Below are 17,045 nucleotides of genomic sequence, written 5' to 3'. Positions count from 1 at the left end.
AATAGGGTCCCGTTTTTACCCTTTGGGTACGGAACCCTAAAAACGAGCCCGCCCCAATAGAAATCTTCCATTCCTGGAATTCTAATCTTGGTTCTGTCTTAATTTTCGTTTTGTAGAAAACTAAAAGAACCGTAATTATAATTCGAAAGGGCATGCGACTCGCGAACCGCAGTTTGTCGTGGCCAGCAAGTAATCTAAACCAATCATTATAAGCCGGTATACTTATATCTAACTGTAATGACTCCAACTTGACCATAAGCAAGGTCATTAGCATGCATATGAAATGAGCCAAGGCCTTATACCGATCTATATTCTCTCCGATATGCGCCGATCAGGTTCTTAGAAAAGCGACAGTTTTCTCTAGAAAGTTCGCTTTCTACTGGTCAGTCGGATTATCTACTGGTGGAATTAGTTTTTACAGATAGTTCTAGAGCTATGCAGGCAAACCAAAGAAATTCTACCGGAACTGAACCACAAGCTTACCAAAATATTACTGAAAACTCCAAGAAGCCAACTACGTAAAATAGTAGGATTAATAACCAGGACATAACACACTAAACAAACACCTACATATATAATATGGGTAAAACATGGTAAAACGGATAGCCCCATGTGCAAAGCGTGCATGGCAGAAGAAGAAACAACAAAACATATTCTCCTAAACTGTAAACAGTCTGTGACAAGTTGTTCACCCAAAATAAAAACACATGAAATAACTTGTTGTTTTTCATTTCCGTTGGTTGTGTCGTTGTGTGTCTTCATCAGCAGTTAATTCTAATGACCAAATCGATAATCTTTTTATCTAAATGCTTGACTGATGCTATCTAAATACTACTTAAAGATTTAAGATCTACCCCATTAAGTACGTTATCCAAACATTATTATTATAAATGAATCCCATAAAGTATTTACCAGTCTGCATGGGCTGAATGTAGCAATCGAAAACAAGCATACTAGGCCCATATCCCTTTCTTAATCCATACAAACTCCCATTGATTTATTTATTAACTAGTTATGTACCTCACGAAAGTACTAAAGTTCAACCTAGGAGCCTAGATACTTGGAAAGTACGTCGTCGGATGCGATTTCACAGTCCAATTCCAATTACATCCATTTAATCGGTGTCGATTGGTTGATTTCCTTGCGCAAGCGACCAATTAAAAAAACAAAAGCAAATGCGGGAAGCATGCAATGTGTGTTCGTCAGTGATATAAGCCTAGTTCTAGTTTAATATAAAGAATACGTCTTGTCGACTTCACCCACAAAATATTTAAGATTGGGTGGTAAGCTCTGTAGACAATCAATAAATTTTAAGCAGAATATTTTAAGATAAATTTAAGTGCTAGACTTGGTTTCATCGGCAAACCCAAATTTTAAAGACTAAGATAGGTACTTATTATAAACGTAACTATAACTAGTGTATAACATCGCACTTAAACTATCGTGAGACATATTTCAAAATAACATAATATAAATATACGTCTTTTGTAGTAGAAATTCTTAGTAAATAATTCTGATTCCTTCGCCTAATAAGTGACAAAACTTGGCACCCATGTGCAAAATGTAAAAAACGCGTTGCCTAATAAGAACTTTGATTTGAAGTTCCAATCCAAATAGATTTCTTTTGGCAGAGATCTTACTCTGTTTTTCTTTTGAACTGTTTTAAATATCCTTCGTACTAGAAAAACAAAAACTCGAGTGAGGCAAGTTTATATCTGCCCTAAATCTCGTCATCACTGCAACTGCGAGAGCTACAACCTACAAGTACAACATATAATTAAATTATTTATCAGATAATCGACATTATACAATTTTGTAAACTCAAAATGGACATGCCTTTCGTAACGGAATTATTCTCGGTTGTATAATGAGTTCTCACAGAGTTCTATCATTGTTGGCCGCCCCACTTTTACCCATCAGCATCACATTTGATGCGCTACCGAGTTGATGCAATGCGTAACGAAATCTAGGAAATTGATACATTATGAGGGGATGAAATAATAGTTTATAATGACCAAAAGCTAAATTCGGGTTAAGTTTATTATTTATTGCATATTTTAATTATTATTGCCTGATTCCCGATTGTATTCGTATCGTGTCATATAGGTTAGTGAATGTAGGTTTTTTTTATGTAATAGGAAACAACGAGCAGATGAGCCGCCTCATGGGAAGCAGTCATCGTCGCACATGGACATAAGCAACATCAGAGGGGCTACTTATGCGTTGCCAACCTTTTAGAACACTAAATACCTATCCTATCTTCATTATTAGATCAGCTATATGGTACCATAATACTTATTGCATTGTCACCCGACAAATGTATGCAAATTTTTAGCTTGATTGGAAGTCGGGAAGTGGGTCAAATTTAACTCGCAAGATTTGACCCGTACATACATACATACCAAAGAATACAATACTCACATACATACTACATATGTAATATGTACATTGCAAGTTAATAAAAAGCTTGTAAAAAAACTATTCTGACTACTCACCAAAATGACAGATGGTGGCAGATTTTCGACCTTCGGATATAAATAACAAATCATAGGGCTAATTCATGAACTGGACAGATCAGTATTTAGTACAAAGTGCTACAAATATTCGGTGGACCTTATGCCTTTTGTACAGTCGCCATCAGATATATCGGAGCGGCCGAGGTGCTCAAAATATCTGAACACGCACTCTAACGCCTTGACAATAGAGGCGTGTTCAGATATTTGTGAGCAGCTCGGGCGCTCCGATACATCTGATGGCGACTGTAATAAGGTTTACAAACTGTCAGTTAACATATCACGAAATAAACAAAACTGCCATTCTAATTAAAAAGTTATTGATGCATGATTTATTGACCAATGATATTAAAATCTCAATTCACAACGCGGCGAAATCTTCCGGCGTAGGCATGTGAGCTCTCGCTCGAGCGCATCTGTCCTCGTTAATACTCAAACTCTTCCTCTTACACGCGATCTCCTTCTCCAGGTCCCCTCGGTACTTCATCAGCTCACTCCTCACCCCCTCCGCTTCCCTCACCTGCCCCCGCAAGGCCATCGCTTTCTCTTTTATAAGTTTATGCTCAGCCATCGACGCATACTGAGCTTCATCTCTACAGTTTTCCACGTTAGGCCTTTCATAGTTCCTCCCGTGCAATCGCGTCTCGGCCAATTTGCAGCTCTCGTCAGCCTTCCTTAGAGAATCTTTAAGGTAGTCTATCAAGTCCTCAACATCGGCAGTTTTCTGCAAATTCTCCTTAAGGTTCCTCTCGAGGTGGTCGCAACACTGCTGCGAGGCTAAGATCGAATCTGCCAATGCCATGTTGGTTCTATCACCTTGGATCTTCAAGTCCTGAGCTCCTTTCGTAATAGCAGTCATCAGGTCGCCTCTTAAATTCTCGGATTCATGTCTGACATCATCACAGTTTCTAATGCTCTCGCTACAGAAATGTTCCCAGTACTCTAAAGTGGTGGAATTTTCGGGCCAGCGTGCTACGCCAGGATGCGCTAGGACTAAAGAAGACTTTGGAGTCATGCTTAAATTTTTCTTGTCTACTTTTAGAGTTGTCATTTTATCGCTCCAATCCAATTCGATAGCCGCTTTAGCCGCCCTATTTTTCAACATTTGCTCTTCAACTTTAGCCAGAGTTTCGGTGAAAACTCTCCGTATTTCTCCGACTATTGCAACTTCGTTGACCAGTTCTTGTTCGGCATCATCTCGGACTAAATCGGGTTCGTAGCGAGACGTTCTCAGTTCGAGGCATTCCTTGGAAATAGCTTCAGGCAGCATGAGAATACGACAAGCACCCTTTAATCTCGCCCTGTATTCGTCTAGGATGTTAATTTCCTCGGTGATAGCGTGCTCAGCAGCTTCCACTTTCTTCTGCCACGACGAGAGATCTTTGACTCTCTTTTTCATACTGTTATTGGAGTTATTTTGTGCGCCGTTAATCTGATCGAAAGTGTCGGCTATTTCTTTTTTGAACCGCATCTCCATAGCTATAGCTTTGTCGGTCGCTCTCGGGTTGAGGATGTACTCGTTGTTCTTTCTCCACTCTCCGGTAGAATATCTGGTGATGGAGTATTTGTCGACGACGGGGCGGACGCCGGTGATGCCCGCTTGCGGGGTCCAGTCGAGGTGACCGGCGGCCCAGGGGCCGACGCCGCTCATGCCGAGGAAGTCCCCGCTGGTACTGTCCGTAGGCTGGGGGAGGTACGTCGGCGGGGCGCCCGGGGGGTACGCCTTGCGCACGGGCGGCTGCACCTGCCCCGGCACGTAGGGCCGCTCGTACGGGTTCTCGTGCGAGCCCCCGCCCGCCACGCCATACTGCGGCGGCGCCTGATTCCCTCGCTCACTTGGACAAATATAAGGACAGTCTTTTAGATTCGGTTCTCCGGATGCCATTGTAACGAAAATTTGGGGTTTTTCACGAAATTAATTAATAAAACTAAATAAAATTTACTTAAAGCTACAAGTTGTCGAAAATTGACAAATAAAATGAAGTTTTTTTTGTTTTTTTTTATTGCATACATTTAATGTCGCATGCAGCCAGTGTATTATAGTAAAATGAACATTTCCAAAAAGTTTTTATTTTAATTTTGGTAAATTATTCATTATTTTATTTAGAAACTACAATACTACATACATTCTAAGCATTCTAACTACATATTAACTCTCAACTTTGGGAACAAATCAAATTATTTTTATTAAATATTTTTGATTTGTGTTTGTGTGATGTGTGTTTTTGAATCCGGCCTTCACCACTGGAGGGCTTCGTCCAAGCTTCGTCACTTTTTCCTTAATATGACATCTATTACAGATTACTTCGAAAACAAAAAATCCTATAATATCTTCCTCTCTGTCACAAGCAAGCTAGAGAGCCATAGACGAAAAATCATCTTCAAATTTCTATTCTTCGATATTCTTCTATTCTTCAAATTTTTATTCTTCGGTAGCACCCAGAACTGACTGAACTTCTTGCTTCTTTCCTTCCAATTGCAGTCAATTAAAACTTGCAGTTACAAAATGTACTGTGTATCTATTGTACTTACATACTTAGTTCAGTTATCCGTTCCATTATAGCCTTTATTATTTGAAACAAAAGGTCCTATGATCTAGCAATTGAAGATAACAGTACCAGCCGTGAGAGGCAGGTAATGGTGCTATTGTTTTTTTGCTTGTATTGTTAAGTTACGTTATTATGGTATAAGTGGGTAAGCATTTGATTTGAGGTTTATTAGAGTTAGACCGAGGTAAGTCTGCAACGATTTTGATAGCACAGTCAGTGCAAGTGTTATTTATATCATCCATACTAATATTATAAATGCGAAAGTCTGTCTGTCTGTGTGTTCCCTCTTCACGCTTAAACCGCTGAACTGATTTAGATGAAATTTGGCATAGAGATAGGTTGAGTCCCTGAGAAGGACATAGGATAGTTTAACGAAGTGCCTGCTAATTTGTGTGCATAATATGCTCAAATTGAATGATTGCTATGAGAATTTTTCCAGGCACTATACTTACTTTAGCTGCTGTTACTAAGTCCGCGCAGACGAAGTCGCGGGCAAAAGCTAGTAGGTCATAATTTCAAAGAAGTTTGACGTCTAAAATAACACTTGAACTGCGTGTGCTATCAAAATCGATGCGGACTTATCTTGATCTGTCTCTATAGTAGCTTCTAAAGGGGCCCACTGACTATCAGCCCGCCGGACGATATCGGCCTGTCAGTTGTAGGGAACTGTCAAATTTTTGTTCTAACTGACAGGCCGATATCGTCCGGCGGACTGATAGTCAGTGGGCCCCTTAAGTGCATTTTTTTAATTCAACTTGTTATTATGAATTTAGACAACTTACAGATAATTTTTAACTTTATTCGTATTTTGTATGTGTCTTCGAAAAATGTATCCGAATCGTTAACTTTTTTAATGTCCACAGAAAAGGCGCTGTACACAAGACAAGTATAATTAACACACAATTCATAATTTTAAAACTAATACGGGACTTAATCGCGTACAAACTTACGTTTATTTATGGCCTGACGTTTCGAACGTGACGTTACGTTCGTGGTCACAGGCAGACTGGCGAGGAATTATGTCAACATTCTTGCGCGGGTTTAAAATTATGAGTGAAAATCGCGTTAGTTTCAATCAGTATAAGTAAAACATTATTATGGTTTTTGAAAACTGTTAGACTCCGTGGTGGCAAACAAGAGCCAAATAAAATGAACGTTTGATTTGAAAGATGACCATCGGAAATGTTTCCTACTTATTTCAGTTTTTTACAAATTCTCACGATTTTAATATGCTTCCCAGTTTCTATATAAAATTATAGTCCCATACATTGTGCCTGGGCGAGGCGGAGTCACAGCGCAACTGCAACACACAAATATACCCTTACAGCCCTGGTAGCATTTATACGTCATTGTGACGTCCGTTACGTCAGTATGACGTATAGATGACGTCATTATGACGTCGCTGACGTCACTTTGCTACCTGGGCAGGATTCGAACCCAGGACCACAGAATAACTAATAGTACTACCGTACAGAAAATTCACTCCTTCACAAAAGCCAGATTTAGGTATAAAATTATACCTACACTTTCCGCCTGCAAGCAAAATTGAAACTTATAACCGCGCACAAACCGTGAATCTTCTTTGCGCGCCGCAGTTTTATGACCGAGCTGCGAGTGTCGGCAAGTTTTTGTACCTATACCTACTGATTTATTCTTTTTAAGATAAATATGTAGGAATTACAAAAGTTGATTCTGTAAACATAAGATTTTTAGCCGGAGATAGTATGTCTGATTCTCACGGAAGTAGGTATGCCACAGAAGTAGTTATTCCTTTGAAAATATGTCGGTCAATAAAGTCCGGAATTTGAAAAAAATGCCAGGACCATCGGCTTCACAGGCCCCTGTACCCACTAGGGCAGGGCCAGACGGGTCGTTTTATGCATGTTTTAGTTTTTATTTAAAATTAATCTTATCCAAATATAGAGGTATCTCAAATAGGTAGGTATGTCAGTGTCGACGCATCATGTGATCACACATTATTTAACTTTACTGCAAGAACTGTCGGCATTCGGTTCCCATCTTTAACCAATAACGTTGATTAGTTTAATTAGGTACCTACACTGCTCGTTAAGGCAGGTTTTCTAACAGTTAATACAATTATTGATGTCTCGAAATGCATTGGCAACATACCCTGAATCAACTTTTAGAACACTTGATTTCGTGTTTTACTCGTAGCAAAGATAGATATAACTCCGTAATAGATGGATACAGTCTAAGGAAAAAACGTGCCTCGAAAATCAAGAAAATTTGATTCTCGTTCAGAGGGCGCTACTAGTTTTGGCCTACAGTCGTATAGATGGCGTTGACGGTTCGTTTGTTATTTAACAATTTTAACGCATATCAGTGAAAGAACATAACAACACAATAAAAAAAATCATTTATCTATATTTAAATACATTCTATCGTATTTTTATAAATTTTCATTTTTAGTTTTAAAGTGTGTCGACAGATGGCAGTGAATTTACTGGGGTTACAAAATTTACTATGACAGTACCGCTCTAGTATAAGTTACTCTATGCTCGTAGACTCCCTAGCAAAGAAAAATCGATTTTTCAAAAACCATGTTGATTTTTAGGGTTCCGTACCCAAAGGGTAAAAACGGGACCCTATTACTAAGACTCCGCTGTTCGTCTGTCCGTCCGTCTGTCCGTCTGTCTGTCTGTCACCAGGCTGTATCTCATGAACCGTGATAGCTAGACAGTTGAAATTTTCAGATGATGTATTTCTGTTGCCGCTATAACAACAAACATACTAAAAACAGAATAATATAAATATTTAAATGGGGCTCCCATACAACAAACGTGATTTTTTTTGCTGTTTTTTCCGTAATGGTACGGAACCCTTCGTGCGCGAGTCCGACTCGCAGTTGGCCGGTTTTTTTACTTTTTTGTTTACACGGGCATTATTAGATCCATAATTATTAATTTAACACATTAAAATTAACAATATAACGTCCTTATTTTATGCATATTGAAGAATTCCGTTAGTACTAATTGTACAAGATTTAACACTGATTTTAGTGCTCGTAAAACCATAAACTTCGGAGATACGATTTGTCCATTCAATACAAGTAAATATATCATCATCATCATCATCATCATCATCATCATGTCAGTCGATAGACGTCCACTGCTGGACCAAGGCTCGCCACTCCGACCGATCCTGTGCCGCTTGTCGCGGGAATTCGGTGGATGCGAGCGGCACAGTAAAATATATGTTTAATGATAAATTTTGCCATCAACTTGCAAATCAAAGCAACAGCAACACTCAGGACATTGCCACCTTGCTGGTTAACCAATAAATATAAACAAAAGATTATAAAATGTCAAGAATACGGGTTTCGTAAGCGAGAGTGAAAGGCGCAAGAATGTAACTGGTAATAAGTGTAATGTGGCAGGAAGGAAGTGCTGTGGTTAAGCATTATACGAGTAATGCTGTTAGATAAAATAACCTTAAGTGGTGTGAGGAAAGTAATACTAAGGAAGGAGCCGACGATCGCTGCCGGCAAATCACAGCCAAAAACGTACGATAATATGGACACTGGGTCAGCGAACTTTTTAAAAGAAGACTCAACCGCAGTAGAAATCAGGGAAATCGCCAGTTTTAGGAATAGCAAAGTTTTCAATGGTCTAAAACCTCGAATTTTTATGACTTGACCCCTACCGACCCCTGTTTTTGATAATAGTAGTCTATCTTGAGTTTTTTGGTAAATAAATAATAAATATTCATTCCTTAAACATATGCAGAATTGCAGACTTAGCTCGCCGACCAAGCAGAAGAGATTGTAACGTTATTCGACCTTTACAATACTAAAATGTCGTGTCGTAGTGTAATACTCTCAGAATACTGGGTCAAAGCTGCACTCAATCCAAACTACCTAAACACACATACGTCTTAATTTTTTTTTTCGTTTAATTATGTAATCTTTTGGTAACTAACACCCAAGTGCACCGATTTGTTCTAAATGAACGAAAAATTAACAACTTTTTCTATGAGTAAATGTTTATTAATTTGGATTAAATTTTGATTTCTAAAAACCTGCCAATTCAGATGCCGACGGATAGTGTGAGCGGATCATACCGCACCTGTCTCTGTCTATGTTCAACGTCTTCCTTTTAGACGCTATGGCCGCCTCCAATTCGATCCTCTTCTTCATAAGGTCCTCTCGTATCCGTTCCGCGTTGTTCAGCTGCCCGAGAAGTGACGTCACTGTCTCGTGTATCGTCTTAACTTCTTGTATCAGACCTAAGTGAGGTTGGTCTCTTACAGCCTCCCCGTGCGGTCGCCATTGGTTTCTGTTGTCCAGCCTTGTCTGCGCTAACTTCATCGCTGCGTCCATCTTTTGTATAGAAGCTTTCAGATTGTCTATCAGACACTCCATGTCAGCGATTCTTTGGACCGTGCTTCGTAGAGTCTCTTCCAATTTTGTGCATAACTCTGTAGTTAAAGCGACGGTCTCTGCTATGGCCATGTCGGTTCTGTCCGCTTGATTTCTAAGCTTCCTACCTCCATTGACGAGAATGGCGTTTAGACTGCCTCTCAAATCGCTGGATTTTTGCCTGGCGGCTTCAACCTGCTGCACATTCTCACGGCAAAAGAATTCCCAGTACTCTAAAGGGGCCGAGTAATCCGCGAACCTTGTAGATCCCGGTCTGAACATGATGGTAGGAGATTTTGTATTGAGTCCTAGATTAATAGTCTCACCAATGTACGCCATGTTTTTATCGCACCAGTCGTACTCAATCCGATGCTTAGCGGATTTATTGATAGCCATTTGTGCTTCAATGTTGTCTAAAGTCTTGGCTAGGGTAGCTCTTACTTCGCTGACTAGATTCATTTCTTTGATCAGCTCCTGTTCTGCTAGATCAGAAACTAAATCTGGTACAAAGCGGTTGGATCGAAGATCTAAGCACTCTCTTGATATTGATTCAGGCAACATCAGTGTTCTTGAAGCTCCCTTTAGTCGCTGTCGGTCAATCTCGAGCAATTCCACCTCTTCCGTAATCGCTTTACACGATTTTTCAACTTCCACTTTCCACCTGTAGATATCTTTTGCTTTCTGCTTAAGTTTCTTATTGTTTTCCAGCTGCGTCTTGTCGATGTTGCCGAAAGCTTGCATGATAGCCGTTTTGGCGTTGTAGTCGACTATGTTTGATTCCGTTATGGATGAAGGGTCAAGTACGTGGTCGTTGTGCTTCCTCCATTCGCTCAGTGAGTATCTGCTGAGGGAGTACTTGTTGACGCCGGGTCTGGTGCCCGTCATCTCTCCGAGAGGAGTCCAGTCCACCTTGCCGTCGTGGCCTGGCTTGAGATTGGGCAGATACTCTTCACTGCTGGGAGGTGGTCTGATCGTTGCTCTTTCTTCAACGTGTACTGGAGTAGCATCCGCCGGAGGAGCGAACTTCGCCTCTTCGCCTTTAGTTTCCTCTTTCGCCATCTCCACTTTTTTAAATGCGCCGATATCTTTGCAAACTTTGGGACATTTGGGATCTTCCGGAAATGTAGTTAAAGTCGATTCTGCCATTTTATTAACAAAATAAATACAATAGTGATCTAAAAATATGTGTGCATTGACAATTTATTGACAAGTATATACGTCAATTTTTTTTGTATATTTATCGGTTTTATGAAAGGTTTTCATTAAAGGTATGTTTCAGCGGTGTATGTAAACAAATGTAATAGGTTGGTTTGAAATGTATTTATGGAATCTTGTTTTTTGTTGGGGTACTTCCGGGGTATGGCCAGAAGAGAGAGATGGCTCATCGAAATATTTCATGGTTCTGCATGATTGGCGCGAGAGTATCTCGCCGCGACAAAGACTACCCGTCCCCCTTTAATTCATACAGTTAGTAAAAGACGGGTAGTCTATTTCGCGGTTAGCCGATATCGCTCGCTATCGGTACAGATGTGGCTAGATATGCACTTGCACTGCGTGTGCTATCAAAATCGTTGCAGACTTATCTTGGTCTAACTCTTGGTCAGGGACCCAAGAGGGGATTTGTGTAGACTAGAGCGCGTCAGATTAAGATATATGAGTGATATCTTGCTACCCCGCTTGCCCCTTGCTAAACAGTAGCAAAGACAGTCAAATCTACGCGATGCCGGAGGCTAGATCGAAGGTAAACTCGTTTCAAACCCGTTTTTTGCCCGTATTTCTTAACTAAACTTTGCCATTCGCTGCTCTTTTAATTTTCAATCTCTAATAAGTAACTAAACTAAAGATTATTATGGTTTGGCTCTTTCGTAGGCAATAAATCTGGGCAAATCTGTCAGTAGAAAAAGGCGCGAAATTGTAACTTCTTAAGATTGACTTTTGCGCTTTTTTTAATATATATTTTTAATTAAAAATAAGTTTCCCAGACTCATACCTTCCAGTAAATACAAGCACCCAGATATAGAGTGTAGAAGTAAAAGGAGGAAAATCTCTATAAATATATGAAAAGTGTCCATTAAAAATCAGTAAATAGGCGGCGCCACCATACACCAAAGTAACTATTAGGCCATACACCTAGTATTTTATATAGATGTGCGCCCGTGCGACCGTGAGGGACAGAACATACGCAATGCGACAAAATTATAAACACGTTTTAACATTCCTGACAAATGCCTGACAACATACCAAAAACAACCTACGTAATTTGGTCGAGTTACTTGTTGCCCCTCCCCCATTTCATCTCTACATTATACATACTAGAGCGGTACTGTCATAGTAAATTTTGCATAGACCTAGCATTACATAGACCAGCTATACGCGTGCGCCCGTAAGGGATAGACATAGATGACGTCATAAACGTGGGGATACCATATTGGTAAAAATTACCCCAATATTTGATATCACGTTGGGGCGATTACCCTGGAGGCAAAGTTAGCTTGTTTGACGGTATTAAAAAATTGTTAAACAAAATGTCAATGGGTCGCTCTTTTTAGGCGTATAAACAATGAAATACCTCTTATAATTCGCGCAGGTGGTACAAAACTAAACATGTTTAGTAAATAAAATGTATTATGGGTTTTAATTTAAAGAAATCACAAATCGCAATCACACCAATTAATGTACACCACATTTAATCTTCACAACATTTGTTTATTTATTTTTTGGAATTAGAAGTACGAAAAAACTTCGAGGTCAAAATTACCCATAAAATTATGATATTTTCATCTGGTATCCCTAACATGATTGTTATGCAGCTAAATTAAGAAGAAGTTTAAAAATGGCTGAACTCCGACTCCTACCTATCTACGTAATTTGGGCGGATAATTTTACAAATAATGTTTTGTTAATTTGCGTAAATAATTGTGATATTTTTATTGAAATCGTTTGATTCTACATTGCTTTGAGTGTAACGTAATTTTACGATGTTATTCTCACATATTGCGTTAAGAGGAAGGTGTAAAATACCGTACTTACGTGTGAAAGGTTATGATCTTATATTTTTGCTCAGAGCGGCTATTACAGCCGATTACAGAACAATTCACCAGTATTTTATCAAAGTTCAAGCATTCAAGACGCTAACCATCACTATATTTCATAAGAGAAAGTACAATTTCATACAAAACAACAACAATTAAACAAGCAACGAACAAACATGACATGTCACGTACTTATTTGTTTGCCACAACCTCGGTTGTGGCAGCGGTGGAAAAGTGAAACTATGACAAGGACAAACAATAACAGCGCTTTCTCTGCTACTCCTACTGAAAGATACATAAGTCTATCCCGTTCTGTCATTTTCCCCCACTCCTCATGACCGATCCAGTTATACTAGATTCATGAAATTTTGTAACCCCAGTAAATTCACTGCCATCTGTCGACACACTTTAAAACTAAAAATGAAGATTTATAAAAATACGATAGAATGTATTTAAATATAGATAAATGATTTTTTTTATTTGCATTAATTATTTTTTTGATTTTGACCCATGTTCTTTCACTGATATGCGTTAAAATTGTTATTTAACAAACGAAACCGTCAACACCATCTATACGACTGTAGGCCAAAACTAGTAGCGCCCTCTGAACGAGAATCAAATTTTCTTGATTTTCAAGGCACGTTTTTTCCTTAGACTGTATCTATCTATTGATTATACCTCTATCCTAGCGCCACCGGAGAGATTAGGAACTATTATTTACAGCTGAAAGCGGTCACTTTTGCAACAGTTCTGCCATAAGAGATTGTCGTCCTTTCTATATCCATACACCCAGTGCTGCATCTTATCTTGTTAGGATCGCTACCGTTTGCGAACAAACTTTTTCCGGCCACATAGCGGTCTCATGAACTCACGTATGAGGTCACGACATGCAGACTTCTCACGTACTCATGTTCCAATATGAATATGACTATATGAGATTATTTTAAATGCCAAGACTCCTGCGCAATTGCGTATGAGAGATGTTGTATGTGTTTTGTAAGATTTTGATTTTCTTTTAAATAAATGGCGGTAATCAAAGGAGGTGCTTAAATGCGCATATCATGTCTACTTAAACGTGCCATTTTCGAAAGATGAAATGGGGTAGTGTTGGGATGAAAGTTGGGTGTTAATATGTATGTAAAATACTATGTACATTTTAATGGGTATATTGTTTATGGTATGTGTAAACTTAATGAGGGCTACCGCGTTTAATTTCGCCGCTAGGGGCGCTAGTGTAGATGGAGGTCTTTCAAAATGTCAAATGCATAGAAGCTTTGGGGGTTTCAAGCTTTTTTGTCCTTAATGCGGGAATTTTCACTCCTTATTCATAATTGTGGTAAATCTTTGTCCATCTTTGATTAATCATGGTAAACAATTAGTGACATTGATGTCTATCGTTCGTTATAGCGGTTAGAGTTAGAACAAGCTAAGTTGGCAGTGATTTTGATAAGCCCAGACTGTGAAAGTGTTATTTTAAACGTCAAGCTTCTATGAAATTATGATATACAATACAATAATATAATAATACTTACTTGCTTAGCTTGGTCTAACTTTAGTAATACACATATTATCCAATTACGATTTTTTTAATACCTACTTCACAACAACTACTACTCTACTTTAATACAACTTCATTGGTGTGTTTTGTAACTTGGGGTCGTCCATTAATTACATCACACAAAATTTAGATTTTTTAGACCCCAATCCTGCTGCTGTGGCGTAATTTTCAATTTCAATTTATTTCAATTTATTTATTTTGCTAATATACACAGATACAATATTGGTCATGTCAGTGTGGTACAAACTCATGAGTGCATATTACGCCACAATAGGCATGCAAAATATTAATCTTACACTAAAATTATAATTAGCCTATCTTCTTAGCTAACTAATAGGCATACATTTAAACTTATTACAAATCACAAATTAATATATTATGTGGATAAACCCTATAAGGTACGTAGGACGTAAGTAATAATATTGTAATACCCTCTGATGCGATTATGGATTTCAGTAGGTTGGATAAACAAACGGCGTTATTGGATTGCTCCGTATATTTCCGTTGTCAACGTAAGTTGCTACAGGATATTGTTTGTCTTTAATACTATATCGTTATTCGTTGTCTGAGTACCTACTCATAACACAAGCCTTATTGAGCCTTGGGGCTCAAGAAGGTAAAAATGTCCTATAATATTTATTAATTATTTATTAGAATGTGCTATTTCATTTGATGTGATTAACTCATAATATTGTCTCACCGGTCATTTGAACATTTACGATTGGTCATTAGTGTCATTATACCTACTTAAGATTAACCAACCGCTTTGAAATGGACGCGGGTAACTGAGGTTTAGTTTTAACTATCCAGGTTTATTTAATATGCGTAAGATAAAATTTAGGTATTGATTAACATATTAGATTACTAATATTTAAGAGGTATCTTATTCCAGTAGCAATCTTTGTAATTTAAATGTGGCCTCAACGATCAACGCTCAGGCTGAGTCAGGGAACAAAAATGCGGGAATCTAGTTTGCCACACCTGCCTTAGCCGGATGTTAGGGCATACTATACACCTGTCTTTACTTACCATGATGCAAAATTGTCTAGGTACTAGAGAAAATTGCAATGAGAAGTACTTACTTAAGAAAGTAGACTTTCTCAGATATATTATAATAACAAACGATGGGGTCTTAAAAAAAGCAACTAGGGGTTCATCCATTAATTACGTCACACGAATTTCGAGGTTTTTTTGACCCCCCCCCCCCCCCCCTCCTTGTCACACTTGGTCACATTTGGCAAACCCCTCCCCCCTGGTGTGATGTCACATTTTTTTCTATGAAATCGGCAAATCGAATTAAGTATTATTAATATTTTATCAAAATAATTTTGATAAAAGAAATATTAGTAATTTTATAACCCAAAACAGATTAGGAAATAAAATTACACGATTCATAATGGTTATCGTTCCAAAAACTTGTTATTTAACTGTACAGAGAATAAAATAATTTAAATAAGTTAATGTGACGTCACAAAGTTTGTGACTTCCCCTCCCCCTTGTCACAACATGTCACATTTTCTTGACCCTCTCCCTCCCTAAACGTGTGATGTAATTAATGAATGACCCCTAAGTAGTATTTTTCCTTAATATGTTATACTATTAGTATTTATGTGTTAAGCTTATTATATCTGTATCCTTTATTATACATATTAAATGACCTTATTCGCGCTGCGCTGTATACTTGCTGTTACGCAGGCTTTTGTGAAAATTAAATGTCTTGGGTAGCTGTCACTTGGGACCTTGACTTGTATCTTAAATTTTAACAATGGTTAACAATGACAGTTGATTTAAGTAGGCTGAAGCTTGCTTATTGGTCTCTCTACTTCCTTCCTCCAAAAAGTAGGCTGTTATTCGAAAATAAATCAAAATTCTACTTTATTACTTCATGTGTTAGACACGACCTTGTCATTAAGAAAGGTTTTACCTACATGTTGATCAGCAAAAGCTTAGCATTGCCATTTCTTATCGTTGCCAAATAAAAGGAGCAGTGCAGTGCTAATATTTTTAGTTTTATCTGCAAGTACAAAAATATAAAGGTTTCTTTATCTTAACTTACCAGACAAAAGTTGCAGCCATCCACAGATGTGGAACACGGTGGTCGATTGACAGAAAAAGAAGAGTAACATGGTGCAGATGGTAAACAAGGCTGCTGCGACAGCTATACCCACGAGGGCCGTCGCTATCTTAAAGACAAGCCCATTTATTGAGAAGAAGTCATCCAGCCTCCCTTTACAGTCTTCCAAAGCATCATCTGTTCTGCAAACTTGCCAGAGGCCAAACTTCCTCGGGTATTCAGTCTCTAAATCACCGATCCACTCTGGAGTTACGAACGCTACAACGCTGATTATCGCGTAGCATATTGTAAAAATCGCCCAAAGTACACCAATAGCTTTCGAATTTCTGACATAGTTTGTCGCGTACAAATGTGACGAATCCACGTACTCGATTTTAGAACCCATTATGCCCGATGTATTTCACAACACTTAAACTTATGACACTTAACACATAATTATGTTATTGGTATTATTATAATGTTTTAGCTGAAGTTGCACTATTTCCATTCATGTCTTAAAAGGACAGGCGAGGACGCGAGAAACACGACACTGAACGGATGCAGCGAAATACTAACCCGCCGTGCAAGGCGAACACAACCTCTCGCCGCACGCCATTCCACTGAGTGGGGATAAAGTCACAGGCTTGACCTATTGACTCTTCTCTAATCCCATTTTCAAAGGTTGCTTGTTGTTTAAACTCGACACTTTCTTCACGTAATGCGATAAAATTAATTAATTATTATATCTAGGTTAGCAAGCTTCAATATTCAAGATCTTAGTTTCTTTAACAATTTAGTGATACATTAGTTGTTTATAAACAAAGGAGTGCTTACTAGCGACATCTGGCTAAAAATATGCGATATGATATGATACTCTAGTGACATCTAGCGTGATCTATGTATTATAATAAGCAAGGTCTTCAAGTTCTACGACTGGTCATCATTCACAAGTTTAGTTGTTT

At 38.5% G+C, this 17,045-nt stretch overlaps 2 protein-coding genes across 2 annotated transcripts; both read right to left on the bottom strand.

The window, feature by feature from the left end:
- Positions 1 to 2,830: 2,830 nt before the first annotated feature.
- LOC134754853 (tektin-4-like) lies at positions 2,831 to 4,500 on the bottom strand. The gene has a single exon (XM_063691301.1). It carries the CDS (start codon positions 4,396 to 4,398, stop codon positions 2,875 to 2,877), a length of 1,524 nt encoding a protein of 507 aa, XP_063547371.1. The 5' UTR covers positions 4,399 to 4,500; the 3' UTR covers positions 2,831 to 2,874.
- Positions 4,501 to 9,046: 4,546 nt separating this feature from the next.
- On the bottom strand, positions 9,047 to 16,751 carry LOC134755182 (tektin-4-like). The gene is made up of 2 exons (XM_063691692.1): positions 16,087 to 16,751; positions 9,047 to 10,552 (listed from the first exon to the last, which is right to left on the bottom strand). Exons 1-2 carry the CDS (start codon positions 16,487 to 16,489, stop codon positions 9,093 to 9,095), a joined length of 1,863 nt encoding a protein of 620 aa, XP_063547762.1. The 5' UTR covers positions 16,490 to 16,751; the 3' UTR covers positions 9,047 to 9,092.
- Between the last annotated feature and the right edge of the window lie 294 nt (positions 16,752 to 17,045).

Source organism: Cydia strobilella, chromosome 2 (genome assembly GCF_947568885.1).
Source record: "Cydia strobilella chromosome 2, ilCydStro3.1, whole genome shotgun sequence".
In the NCBI taxonomy this organism is placed as follows: Eukaryota; Metazoa; Arthropoda; class Insecta; order Lepidoptera; family Tortricidae; genus Cydia; species Cydia strobilella.
Note: the sequence above shows the minus strand (reverse complement) of the source record. Positions and strands in the feature narration are given on the sequence as shown.

Coding starts and splice junctions, on each gene's coding strand:
- LOC134754853 (XM_063691301.1), bottom strand. CDS start 4,398: ATGGCATCCGGAGAACCGAATCTAAAAGACTGTCCTTATATTTGTCCA.
- LOC134755182 (XM_063691692.1), bottom strand. CDS start 16,489: ATGGGTTCTAAAATCGAGTACGTGGATTCGTCACATTTGTACGCGACA. Junction 10,553..16,086: donor ATGGCTGCAACTTTTGTCTG/GTAAGTTAAGAT, acceptor CATTTCCGGAAG/ATCCCAAATGTCCCAAAGTT.